Raw genomic sequence first — 14,800 nt, 5'->3', positions numbered from 1 at the left:
CATATAGTCATATTCATTATGGTCTAGGATCAGGTCCTCCCTGTCCATATTGTCATATTCATTATGATCAGGTCCTCCCTGTCCATATAGTCATATTCATTATGATCAGGTCCTCCCTGTCCATATAGTCATATTCATTATGATCTAGGATCAGGTCCTCCCTGTCCATATAGTCATATTCATTATGATCTAGGATCAGGTCCTCCCTGTCCATATTGTCATATTCATTATGATCAGGTCCTCCCTGTCCATATAGTCATATTCATTATGATCTAGGATCAGGTCCTCCCTGTCCATATAGTCATATTCATTATGATCTAGGATCAGGTCCTCTCTGTCCATATAGTCATATTCATTATGATCTAGGATCAGGTCCTCTCTGTCCATATAGTCATATTCATTATGATCAGGTCCTCCCTGTCCATATAGTCATATTCATTATGATCTAGGATCAGGTCCTCCTGTCCATATAGTCATATTCATTATGATCAGGTCCTCCCTGTCCATATAGTCATATTCATTATGATCAGGTCCTCCCTGTCCATATAGTCATATTCATTATGATCTAGGATCAGGTCCTCCCTGTCCATATAGTCATATTCATTATGATCAGGTCCTCCCTGTCCATATAGTCATATTCATTATGATCAGGTCCTCTCTGTCCATATAGTCATATTCATTATGATCAGGTCCTCTCTGTCCATATAGTCATATTCATTATGATCTAGGATCAGGTCCTCCCTGTCCATATAGTCATATTCATTATGATCAGGTCCTCTCTGTCCATATAGTCATATTCATTATGATCTAGGATCAGGTCCTCTCTGTCCATATAGTCATATTCATTATGATCAGGTCCTCCCTGTCCATATAGTCATATTCATTATTATCTAGGATCAGGTCCTCTCTGTCCATATAGTCATATTCATTATGATCAGGTCCTCCCTGTCCATATAGTCATATTCATTAGGATCAGGTCCTCCCTGTCCATATAGTCATATTCATTATGATCTAGGATCAGGTCCTCTCTGTCCATATAGTCATATTCATTATGATCAGGTCCTCTCTGTCCATATAGTCATATTCATTATGATCTAGGATCAGGTCCTCCCTGTCCATATAGTCATATTCATTATGATCAGGTCCTCTCTGTCCATATAGTCATATTCATTATGATCTAGGATCAGGTCCTCCCTGTCCATATAGTCATATTCATTATGATCAGGTCCTCCCTGTCCATATAGTCATATTCATTATGATCTAGGATCAGGTCCTCCCTGTCCATATAGTCATATTCATTATGATCAGGTCCTCTCTGTCCATATAGTCATATTCATTATGATCTAGGATCAGGTCCTCCCTGTCCATATAGTCATATTCATTATGATCTAGGATCAGGTCCTCCCTGTCCATATAGTCATATTCATTATGATCAGGTCCTCTCTGTCCATATAGTCATATTCATTATGATCAGGTCCTCTCTGTCCATATAGTCATATTCATTATGATCTAGGATCAGGTCCTCTCTGTCCATATAGTCATATTCATTATGATCAGGTCCTCTCTGTCCATATAGTCATATTCATTATGATCAGGTCCTCCCTGTCCATATAGTCATATTCATTATGATCTAGGATCAGGTCCTCTCTGTCCATAGTCATATTCATTATGATCAGGTCCTCTCTGTCCATATAGTCATATTCATTATGATCAGGTCCTCCCTGTCCATATAGTCATATTCATTATGATCTAGGATCAGGTCCTCTCTGTCCATATAGTCATATTCATTATGGTCTAGGATCAGGTCCTCCCTGTCCATATAGTCATATTCATTATGATCTAGGATCAGGTCCTCCCTGTCCATATAGTCATATTCATTATGATCTAGGATCAGGTCCTCCCTGTCCATATAGTCATATTCATTATGATCAGGTCCTCCCTGTCCATATAGTCATGTTCATTATGATCAGGTCCTCTCTGTCCATATAGTCATATTCATTATGATCAGGTCCACCCTGTCCATATAGTCATATTCATTATGATCAGGTCCTCTCTGTCCATATAGTCATATTCATTATGATCAGGTCCACCCTGTCCATATAGTCATATTCATTATGATCAGGTCCACCCTGTCCATATAGTCATATTCATTATGATCTAGGATCAGGTCCTCTCTGTCCATATAGTCATATTCATTATGATCAGGTCCTCCCTGTCCATATAGTCATATTCATTATGATCTAGGATCAGGTCCTCCCTGTCCATATGGTCATATTCATTATGATCAGGTCCTCCCTGTCCATATAGTCATATTCATTATGATCAGGTCCTCCCTGTCCATATAGTCATATTCATTATGATCAGGTCCTCTCTGTCCATATAGTCATATTCATTATGATCTAGGATCAGGTCCTCCTGTCCATATAGTCAAATTCATTATGATCAGGTCCTCCCTGTCCATATAGTCATATTCATTATGATCTAGGATCAGGTCCTCCCTGTCCATATAGTCATATTCATTATGATCTAGGATCAGGTCCTCCCTGTCCATATAGTCATATTCATTATGATCAGGTCCTCCCTGTCCATATAGTCATATTCATTATGATCTAGGATCAGGTCCTCCCTGTCCATATAGTCATATTCATTATGATCAGGTCCTCCCTGTCCATATAGTCATATTCATTATGATCAGGTCCTCCCTGTCCATATAGTCATATTCATTATGGTCTAGGATCAGGTCCTCCCTGTCCATATTGTCATATTCATTATGATCAGGTCCTCCCTGTCCATATAGTCATATTCATTATGATCAGGTCCTCCCTGTCCATATAGTCATATTCATTATGATCTAGGATCAGGTCCTCCCTGTCCATATAGTCATATTCATTATGATCTAGGATCAGGTCCTCCTGTCCATATTGTCATATTCATTATGATCAGGTCCTCCCTGTCCATATAGTCATATTCATTATGATCTAGGATCAGGTCCTCCCTGTCCATATAGTCATATTCATTATGATCTAGGATCAGGTCCTCTCTGTCCATATAGTCATATTCATTATGATCTAGGATCAGGTCCTCTCTGTCCATATAGTCATATTCATTATGATCAGGTCCTCCCTGTCCATATAGTCATATTCATTATGATCTAGGATCAGGTCCTCCCTGTCCATATAGTCATATTCATTATGATCAGGTCCTCTCTGTCCATATAGTCATATTCATTATGATCAGGTCCTCCCTGTCCATATAGTCATATTCATTATGATCAGGTCCTCCCTGTCCATATAGTCATATTCATTATGATCTAGGATCAGGTCCTCCCTGTCCATATAGTCATATTCATTATGATCAGGTCCTCCCTGTCCATATAGTCATATTCATTATGATCAGGTCCTCTCTGTCCATATAGTCATATTCATTATGATCTAGGATCAGGTCCTCTCTGTCCATATAGTCATATTCATTATGATCAGGTCCTCCCTGTCCATATAGTCATATTCATTATGATCTAGGATCAGGTCCTCCCTGTCCATATAGTCATATTCATTATGATCAGGTCCTCTCTGTCCATATAGTCATATTCATTATGATCAGGTCCTCCCTGTCCATATAGTCATATTCATTATGATCAGGTCCTCCCTGTCCATATAGTCATATTCATTATGATCTAGGATCAGGTCCTCCCTGTCCATATAGTCATATTCATTATGATCAGGTCCTCCCTGTCCATATAGTCATATTCATTATGATCTAGGATCAGGTCCTCCCTGTCCATATAGTCATATTCATTATGATCAGGTCCTCTCTGTCCATATAGTCATATTCATTATGATCTAGGATCAGGTCCTCCCTGTCCATATAGTCATATTCATTATGATCTAGGATCAGGTCCTCCCTGTCCATATAGTCATATTCATTATGATCAGGTCCTCTCTGTCCATATAGTCATATTCATTATGATCAGGTCCTCTCTGTCCATATAGTCATATTCATTATGATCAGGTCCTCCCTGTCCATATAGTCATATTCATTATGATCTAGGATCAGGTCCTCCCTGTCCATATAGTCATATTCATTATGATCAGGTCCTCTCTGTCCATATAGTCATATTCATTATGATCAGGTCCTCCCTGTCCATATAGTCATATTCATTATGATCAGGTCCTCCCTGTCCATATAGTCATATTCATTATGATCTAGGATCAGGTCCTCCTGTCCATATAGTCATATTCATTATGATCAGGTCCTCCCTGTCCATATAGTCATATTCATTATGATCTAGGATCAGGTCCTCCCTGTCCATATAGTCATATTCATTATGATCAGGTCCTCTCTGTCCATATAGTCATATTCATTATGATCTAGGATCAGGTCCTCCCTGTCCATATAGTCATATTCATTATGATCAGGTCCTCTCTGTCCATATAGTCATATTCATTATGATCAGGTCCTCTCTGTCCATATAGTCATATTCATTATGATCTAGGATCAGGTCCTCTCTGTCCATATAGTCATATTCATTATGATCAGGTCCTCTCTGTCCATATAGTCATATTCATTATGATCAGGTCCTCCCTGTCCATATAGTCATATTCATTATGATCTAGGATCAGGTCCTCTCTGTCCATATAGTCATATTCATTATGATCAGGTCCTCTCTGTCCATATAGTCATATTCATTATGATCAGGTCCTCCCTGTCCATATAGTCATATTCATTATGATCTAGGATCAGGTCCTCTCTGTCCATATAGTCATATTCATTATGGTCTAGGATCAGGTCCTCCCTGTCCATATAGTCATATTCATTATGATCTAGGATCAGGTCCTCCTGTCCATATAGTCATATTCATTATGATCTAGGATCAGGTCCTCCCTGTCCATATAGTCATATTCATTATGATCAGGTCCTCCCTGTCCATATAGTCATGTTCATTATGATCAGGTCCTCTCTGTCCATATAGTCATATTCATTATGATCAGGTCCACCCTGTCCATATAGTCATATTCATTATGATCAGGTCCTCTCTGTCCATATAGTCATATTCATTATGATCAGGTCCACCCTGTCCATATAGTCATATTCATTATGATCAGGTCCACCCTGTCCATATAGTCATATTCATTATGATCTAGGATCAGGTCCTCTCTGTCCATATAGTCATATTCATTATGATCAGGTCCTCCCTGTCCATATAGTCATATTCATTATGATCTAGGATCAGGTCCTCCCTGTCCATATGGTCATATTCATTATGATCAGGTCCTCCCTGTCCATATAGTCATATTCATTATGATCAGGTCCTCCCTGTCCATATAGTCATATTCATTATGATCAGGTCCTCTCTGTCCATATAGTCATATTCATTATGATCTAGGATCAGGTCCTCCTGTCCATATAGTCAAATTCATTATGATCAGGTCCTCCCTGTCCATATAGTCATATTCATTATGATCTAGGATCAGGTCCTCCCTGTCCATATAGTCATATTCATTATGATCTAGGATCAGGTCCTCCCTGTCCATATAGTCATATTCATTATGATCAGGTCCTCCCTGTCCATATAGTCATATTCATTATGATCTAGGATCAGGTCCTCCCTGTCCATATAGTCATATTCATTATGATCAGGTCCTCCCTGTCCATATAGTCATATTCATTATGATCAGGTCCTCCCTGTCCATATAGTCATATTCATTATGGTCTAGGATCAGGTCCTCCCTGTCCATATTGTCATATTCATTATGATCAGGTCCTCCCTGTCCATATAGTCATATTCATTATGATCAGGTCCTCCCTGTCCATATAGTCATATTCATTATGATCTAGGATCAGGTCCTCCCTGTCCATATAGTCATATTCATTATGATCTAGGATCAGGTCCTCCCTGTCCATATTGTCATATTCATTATGATCAGGTCCTCCCTGTCCATATAGTCATATTCATTATGATCTAGGATCAGGTCCTCCCTGTCCATATAGTCATATTCATTATGATCTAGGATCAGGTCCTCTCTGTCCATATAGTCATATTCATTATGATCTAGGATCAGGTCCTCTCTGTCCATATAGTCATATTCATTATGATCAGGTCCTCCCTGTCCATATAGTCATATTCATTATGATCTAGGATCAGGTCCTCCCTGTCCATATAGTCATATTCATTATGATCAGGTCCTCCCTGTCCATATAGTCATATTCATTATGATCAGGTCCTCTCTGTCCATATAGTCATATTCATTATGATCTAGGATCAGGTCCTCTCTGTCCATATAGTCATATTCATTATGATCAGGTCCTCCCTGTCCATATAGTCATATTCATTATTATCTAGGATCAGGTCCTCTCTGTCCATATAGTCATATTCATTATGATCAGGTCCTCCCTGTCCATATAGTCATATTCATTAGGATCAGGTCCTCCCTGTCCATATAGTCATATTCATTATGATCTAGGATCAGGTCCTCTCTGTCCATATAGTCATATTCATTATGATCAGGTCCTCTCTGTCCATATAGTCATATTCATTATGATCTAGGATCAGGTCCTCCCTGTCCATATAGTCATATTCATTAGGATCAGGTCCTCCCTGTCCATATAGTCATATTCATTATGATCAGGTCCTCCCTGTCCATATAGTCATATTCATTATGATCTAGGATCAGGTCCTCCCTGTCCATATAGTCATATTCATTATGATCTAGGATCAGGTCCTCCCTGTCCATATAGTCATATTCATAATGATCAGGTCCTCCCTGTCCATATAGTCATATTCATTATGATCAGGTCCTCTCTGTCCATATAGTCATATTCATTATGATCTAGGATCAGGTCCTCTCTGTCCATATAGTCATATTCATTATGATCAGGTCCTCCCTGTCCATATAGTCATATTCATTATGATCTAGGATCAGGTCCTCCCTGTCCATATAGTCATATTCATTATGATCAGGTCCTCCCTGTCCATATAGTCATATTCATTATGATCAGGTCCTCCCTGTCCATATAGTCATATTCATTATGATCTAGGATCAGGTCCTCCCTGTCCATATAGTCATATTCATTATGATCTAGGATCAGGTCCTCCCTGTCCATATAGTCATATTCATTATGATCTAGGATCAGGTCCTCTCTGTCCATATAGTCATATTCATTATGATCAGGTCCTCCCTGTCCATATAGTCATATTCATTATGATCTAGGATCAGGTCCTCTCTGTCCATATAGTCATATTCATTATGATCAGGTCCTCTCTGTCCATATAGTCATATTCATTATGATCAGGTCCTCCCTGTCCATATAGTCATATTCATTATGATCAGGTCCTCTCTGTCCATATAGTCATATTCATTATGATCAGGTCCTCTCTGTCCATATAGTCATATTCATTATGATCTAGGATCAGGTCCTCCCTGTCCATATAGTCATATTCATTATGATCAGGTCCTCTCTGTCCATATAGTCATATTCATTATGATCTAGGATCACGTCCTCCCTGTCCATATAGTCATATTCATTATGATCAGGTCCTCCCTGTCCATATAGTCATATTCATTATGATCTAGGATCAGGTCCTCCCTGTCCATATAGTCATATTCATTATGATCAGGTCCTCTCTGTCCATATAGTCATATTCATTATGATCAGGTCCTCCCTGTCCATATAGTCATATTCATTATGATCTAGAAGGCTAAGCAGATCCCAAGAAAAAGTTTTGGTCATGTCGATGTAGATCCCAATGTAGAAATTGAATGCATTATGTATGCATGGGACAATGACAGACAGACAGAGACACACACACAGAGACACATAGACAGAGACATACAGACAGAGACATACAGACAGAGACATATAGACAGGGACATACAGACAGAGACATACAGACAGGGACATAGAGACATACAGACAGGGACATACAGACAGAGACACATAGACAGAGACATACAGACAGAGACATACAGACAGAGACATACAGACAGAGACACACAGAGACATATAGACAGAGACATACAGACAGAGACACACAGAGACATATAGACAGAGACATACAGACAGAGACACACAGACAGGGACATACAGACAGAGACACATAGACAGAGACACACAGACAGAGACATATAGACAGAGACACATAGACAGAGACATATAGACAGAGACATACAGACAGAGACACACAGACAGGGACATTCAGACAGAGACACATAGACAGAGACATATAGACAGAGACATACAGACAGAGACACACAGACAGGGACATTCAGACAGAGACATATAGACAGAGACATATAGACAGAGACATATAGACAGAGACATACAGACAGAGACACACAGACAGAGACACACAGACCGAGACATATAGACAGAGACACACAGACAGAGACACACAGACAAAGACACACAGATTGGTTCGGTACGTTGGTGTTCCTGCTGTATCTGCTCATGTTGTCACATAAAGTCAAATTTCTGAATCTTTTTCAGCCTCGAGACCCAAATTAGAAATGGTCCATCTTCCCGTGATCCAAATTAAGAGGGCACAATGTGTGATTATAGATGTATACTCATCAAAACTCGCCACCCACCTCTCACATGCCCAGGGACCAATATGGGTCCCGACCCATAGTTTAAGAAAACCCTGATTCATAGGAATACATATTTATTTGTTTCTGCTTCGTGACCAAACATAAGCAACCCACAGGAATCCCACCACGTCCCAAAACAACAACAAAAAAAGCAATGCAAAAACGACACAAATCTAAACGTTGGCTAGCTAAAGAAAGCTAACAGCTAATGCTAGCTAACAAAGCGGTTAGCGGCGGAGGACTCCCCCAAACCTTCACTACCGGGCAGCTTCTAGTCACTACTGAGGTAAATGAACGGATAGTCACCATGGATACAAAGCCAGCAGCGTGACGTTCCCTTTGGGGTGCAGGGTTAGGGTACTGCCAGCAGGGGGCAGACTGCTGAGCCAGCTGAGATCCTACATCTTAGGGAAGGTAGCGTTAGGGAGGAGAGGTGGGGGGTGGGGGGACAGACCTGTGCTCAATAACTGCTGTAGGGGAGTAGTTCACAAGGGGTCCCGATCAAACACTTTAAAACCAGAGTTCATTTTTGTCAAATTTGAGCAAATTTTCGACTGAAGTGAGCTGTTGTCATTCAAGTGAACTATCCCTTTAAAAAATGCTTCCTGTCTCCTACCTTCTTTCAGGGATCCCTGATCTTGATGTTGATCTGTTTGTTGGATATGTGATATAATATCAGTGATACCTTATAAGAAACACCACTCAGGTTAAGGACACAACCCAGGTTAGGAACACCACCCAGGTTAAGGACACAACCCAGGTTAGGAACACCACCCAGGTTAGGAACACCACCCATGTTAGGAACACCACCCAGGTTAGGGACACCACCCAGGTTAGGAACACCACTCAGGATAAGGACCCACCCAGGTTAGGGACATCACCCAGGTTAGGGACACTACCCATGTTAGGGACACCACCCAGGTTAGGAACACGACCCAGGTTAGGAACACCACCCAGGTTAGGAACACCACTCAGGATAAGGACCCACCCAGGTTAGGGACATCACCCAGGTTAGGGACACCACCCAGGTTAGGGACACCACTCAGGATAAGGACCCACCCAGGTTAGGGACATCACCCAGGTTAGGGACACTACCCAGGTTAGGGACACCACCCAGGTTAGGAACACCACTCAGGATAAGGACCCACCCAGGTTAGGGACATCACCCAGGTTAGGGACACCACCCAGGTTAGGGACACCACCCAGGTTAGGAACACCACTCAGGATAAGGACCCACCCAGGTTAGGGACATCACCCAGGTTAGGGACACTACCCATGTTAGGGACACCACCCAGGATAGGAACACCACCCATGTTAGGGGCACCACCCAGGTTAGGAACACCACTAGGTTAGGAACACCACCCAGGTTAGGAACACCACTAGGTTAGGGACATCACCCAGGTTAGGGACATCACCCAGGTTAGGGACACCACCCAGGTTAGGAACACCACCCAGGTTAGGGACACCACCCAGGTTAGGAACATCACCCAGGTTAGGAACACCACCCATGTTAGGGACATCACCCAGGTTAGGAACACCACCCAGGTTAGGAATACCACCCAGGTTAGGGACACCACCCAGGTTAGGGACACCATCCAGGTTAGGAACACCACCCAGGTTAGGAACACCACCCATGTTAGGGGCACCACCCAGGTTAGGAACACCACTAGGTTAGGAACACCACCCAGGTTAGGGACACTACCCAGGTTAGGAACACCACTAGGTTAGGAACACAACCCAGGTTAGGGACACCACCCAGGTTAGGAACACCACTAGGTTAGGGACACCACCCAGGTTAGGAATACCACCCAGGTTAGGGACACCACCCAGGTTAGGGACACCATCCAGGTTAGGAACACCACCCAGGTTAGGAACACCACCCAGGTTAGGGACACCACCCAGGTTAGGAATACCACCCAGGTTAGGGACACCACCCAGGTTAGGGACACCATCCAGGTTAGGAACACCACCCAGGTTAGGAACACCACCCAGGTTAGGGACACCACCCAGGTTAGGAATACCACCCAGGTTAGGGACACCACCCAGGTTAGGGACACCATCCAGGTTAGGAACACCACCCAGGTTAGGAACACCACCCAGGTTAGGGACACCACCCAGGTTAGGGCGATTCTTTCGTTCCAGATGCTGGACCGTTGATTCCGTTATTCAGTTAGTATTGAAGAGGAAATAGTTCAACGTGCTGTTATAACGCTGTCATAGGGATGATACGACAGATCATAACAACCGCCAACATACTTCCTGTACCCTCCATGCTACTGACGGGTAAACTACACATTTCTTATGTTTCACGACGTAATGTCACTTATACAAATCTGAATAGGTGGTTGTCACAGGGCAGATATGATGTCACTGCACGACAGCATTTTATAAAGGGCATGACGTCAAATGACGGGTTGTTTGATTCCCCAGGGTGCTTAGTGAAGGTTGACATGGTCTCACCTGACACAGGCCTCTTGACCTCTAGCCTGAGCGTCACAGGAAGGTTGTGCATGAGCTCACAGACGTCGTGGTAGGAAGAGGATCCAACGGGAGTTTCCCCGATCGATATGATCTCATCTCCCACACACATCCTGCCCCGGGATTCCTGCAACCAGGGTCACGTGTCATAAGGTTCACAGGACCAAAGAAGGGAACCGTGTATGAGGTCATAAAAAGCGGACAGTGTATAAGGTCATAAAAAGGGGACAGTGTATGAGGTCATAAAAAGGGGACAGTGTATGAGGTCATAAAAAGGGGACAGTGTATGGGGTCATAAAAAGGGGCCAGTGTATGAGGTCATAAAAAGGGGACAGTGTATGAGGTCATAAAAAGGGGACAGTGTATGAGGTCATAAAAAGGGGACAGTGTATGGGGTCATAAAAAGGGGACGGTGTATGAGGTCATAAAAAGGGGACAGTGTATGAGGTCATAAAAAGCGGACAGTGTATAAGGTCATAAAAAGGGGACAGTGTATGAGGTCATAAAAAGGGGACAGTGTATGAGGTCATAAAAAGGGGACAGTGTATGGGGTCATAAAAAGGGGCCAGTGTATGAGGTCATAAAAAGGGGACAGTGTATGAGGTCATAAAAAGGGGACAGTGTATGAGGTCATAAAAAGGGGACAGTGTATGAAGTCATAAAAAGGGGACAGTGTATGGGGTCATAAAAAGGGGACAGTGTATGAGGTCATAAAAAGGGGACAGTGTATGAGGTCATAAAAAGGGGACAGTATATGAGGTCATAAAAAGGGGACAGTGTATGAGGTCATAAAAAGGGGACAGTGTATGGGGTCATATCATAAAAAGGGGCCAGTGTATGAGGTCATAAAAAGGGGACAGTGTATGAGGTCATAAAAAGGGGCCAGTGTATGAGGTCATAAAAAGTGGCCAGTGTCTGAGGTCATAAAAAGGGGCCAGTGTATGAGGTCATAAAAAGGGGCCAGTGTATGAGGTCATAAAAAGGGGCCAGTGTATGAGGTCATAAAAAGGGGCCAGTGTATGAGGTCATAAAAAGGGGCCAGTGTATGAGGTCATAAAAAGGGGACAGTGTATGAGGTCATAAAAAGGGGCCAGTGTATGAGGTCATAAAAAGGGGCAGTGTACAGATCAGATAAATCATTATGTTATGTAATGGTAGGTGAAGACATTAGGACAAGGAACAGACAGCCAGAGTAATAGTTTTATATTGCAGTGTACTGCAGTTAGATACATATAGTCTGCTGACTTCTGATTGACTCATTATACCAGTGGTGATTAACCTGGTGGATTTTTGATGTCTGTGTTGACATTAGCCTGGAATCCAAACTGATACGGTGAGATATCAGTTTGGATTCCAGGCTGGGGAGACGGTAGACGTACCCTCTCGGCCGCTCCTCCAGGCCTCAGTCCAGTGATCACCACCTTCAGAGGAGAAGACTTGATCTCCAGGTCCAGACCGAAGGACTCTTCCTCACTCCTCCTCAGGACCACCTTGTCGATGGTGCAGACCCCCGCCAGCTCGCTGCAGGCCTCGCCCATCTTACAGAGGGGGTTGGGGTTAGAACCAGGCCGTCCTAAGGAGCAGCTGGAACCTACCCCAGGCTGAGGGAACAGAAACTGGGAGGATAGGGAGGTCGGAGACTCCTCTCCTTTGGTTCTCTGGTTCTGCTGGTTAGTTGGCTGGGCCTCGATGCTCATCATGCTCTTGACGCGGGTCACGGCCTTGTGTTCCAGCTTGGGGGAGCGCTTGGGCTCCAGGGGACCCTGAAGGTCCTTCCTCACACCCAGGTTACTAGGGCCTGTTGTGGGGCTAGACCCTCCTTCCCCGACCCCTTCCTCTGACCCCAGAGAGATTCTGTAGAGCGGGGAGAGCGGTCCCTCGCTCTCCTCGTCCACCTCAACTGATGATGTAGCGATCACAGTACCAGAGTCAGCAAGCACCACGGGGGTAGTGCCACGACCAGCCACCCGGTGGACCGGCGGGGTCACTAGAGAGAGACAGAGAGAGCGAGTGAGAGAGACAGAGCGAGAGATAGAGAGAGAGACAGAGAGACAGAGACAGAGAGAGAGTGAGAGAGACAAAGAGAGAGCGAGAGAGTGAGACAGAGAGAGTGAGAGAGACAAAGAGAGAGAGTGAGACAGAGAGAGTGAGAGAGACAGAGCGAGAGATAGAGAGAGGGAGAGACAGAGAGAGAGAGACAGAGACAGAGACAGTGAGAGAGACAAGGAGAGAGAGAGAACGAGGGAGAGAGAGAGAGAAAGAGAGAGAGAACGAGGGAGAGAGAATGAGGGAGAGAGAGAGAGAAAGAGAGAATAAAAAATAAATAAATGAGGGGTTTAATGCACATCCAACTGATGCACAGGAACTGAACAAAAATACCCAAAAAGGGATCTCTTCATAAAATTAGTGAGACAAATACAACATTTCGAGTCAACCACACCAAAACGTTTCGACCAACACGAACCTCACCTGCATCGTCTTCATCATCATCATCATCATCATCGCTGATCTCCTCCTCATAGCAGATGACCCGTCTCTGTCGGAGCAGCGGGCTGCGGACTGCGCCGCAACCGGGACTACCCACACTGGGCTGGTTGGCCTCCGCCGGCCGGTTAACCACGGGGTCACCGCGGGCCCCAACCTCCACTACCACACAGGAGCCCCAGAGGAGATACACGGAGAGGGACAAGTCAGAGCGCCGTTCAACTGAATGCTCATTCTAGCCATGACACTGGAAAATCCCTAGTAACCCTGGACTGTACCATGTGGCTGTGTGCGTGTGTGTGTGTGTGTGTGTGTGTGTGGGGGGGGGGGGGGAGGGGGTAGTAGACTGTACCATGTGGCTGTGTAGGGGGTAGTAGACTGTACCATGTGGCTGTGTAGGGGGTAGTAGACTGTACCATGTGGCTGTGTAGGGGGGTAGTAGACTGTACCATGTGGCTGTGTAGGGGGGTAGTAGACTGTACCATGTGGCTGTGTAGGGGGGTAGTAGACTGTACCATGTGGCTGTGTAGGGGGGTAGTAGACTGTACCATGTGGCTGTGTAGGGGGGTAGTAGACTGTACCATGTGGCTGTGTAGGGGGGGTAGTGTTGGAGCTCCTGTGGTTGAGCATGTCGTCATCACTGGAGCACATCGCCATGGTTTCTGACAGCGACGAATGACTGGTCACTTCCTGGGAGAAATACTGAGATAGCTCCGCCTCCGAACTCAGTGACCCTTGCTGCATGGAGGGAGAGAGAAGACTGATTGATGTGTAGACTGCTGTGGACTATGACTAGTGATACTAGCCTGTTGGGGAACCTTCAGAATGTAGTAATTACAATTACCAAGTAAAACTGGATGGATTGATGGGTTGATTGATGGATGGATTGATGGGTTGATTGATTGACTGATATATATATATATATATATATATATATATATATATATATATATATATATATAGCTCCACATTGATCTGGTACTCCCTGTATATAGCTCAACATTGATCTGGTACTTCCTGTATATAGCTCCACATTGATCTGGTACTGGTACTCCCCGTATATAGCTCCACATTGATCTGGTACTTCCTGTATATAGCTCCACATTGATCTGGTACTTCCTGTATATAGCTCCACATTGATCTGGTACTTCCTGTATATAGCTCCATATTGATCTGGTACTCCCTGTATATAGCTCCATATTGATCTGGTACTTCCTGTATATAGCTCCATATTGATCTGGTACTTCCTGTAT

At 43.8% G+C, this 14,800-nt stretch overlaps 1 protein-coding gene across 4 annotated transcripts in view; it reads right to left on the bottom strand.

Moving 5' to 3' along the window:
* pdzd2 (PDZ domain containing 2) overlaps positions 1-14,800 on the bottom strand; it is a 197,690-nt gene that overhangs the window by 24,564 nt on the left and 158,326 nt on the right. For all 4 annotated transcript variants that reach the window (XM_064929142.1, XM_064929218.1, XM_064929302.1 and 1 more), the window contains 4 exons: positions 14,129-14,285; positions 13,533-13,709; positions 12,443-13,050; positions 11,046-11,190 (listed from right to left, as the gene is read on the bottom strand). In XM_064929142.1, the coding sequence (XP_064785214.1) occupies positions 11,046-11,190; positions 12,443-13,050; positions 13,533-13,709; positions 14,129-14,285 (1,087 nt within the window). The remainder of the gene's footprint in view (positions 1-11,045; positions 11,191-12,442; positions 13,051-13,532; positions 13,710-14,128; positions 14,286-14,800) is intronic.

The sequence above is a fragment of the Oncorhynchus masou genome, chromosome 1 (assembly GCF_036934945.1).
Source record: "Oncorhynchus masou masou isolate Uvic2021 chromosome 1, UVic_Omas_1.1, whole genome shotgun sequence".
NCBI classification, from domain to species: domain Eukaryota; kingdom Metazoa; phylum Chordata; class Actinopteri; order Salmoniformes; family Salmonidae; genus Oncorhynchus; species Oncorhynchus masou.
The sequence above is the reverse complement of the archived record's forward strand: the minus strand, read 5'-3'. Positions and strand labels throughout refer to the sequence as shown.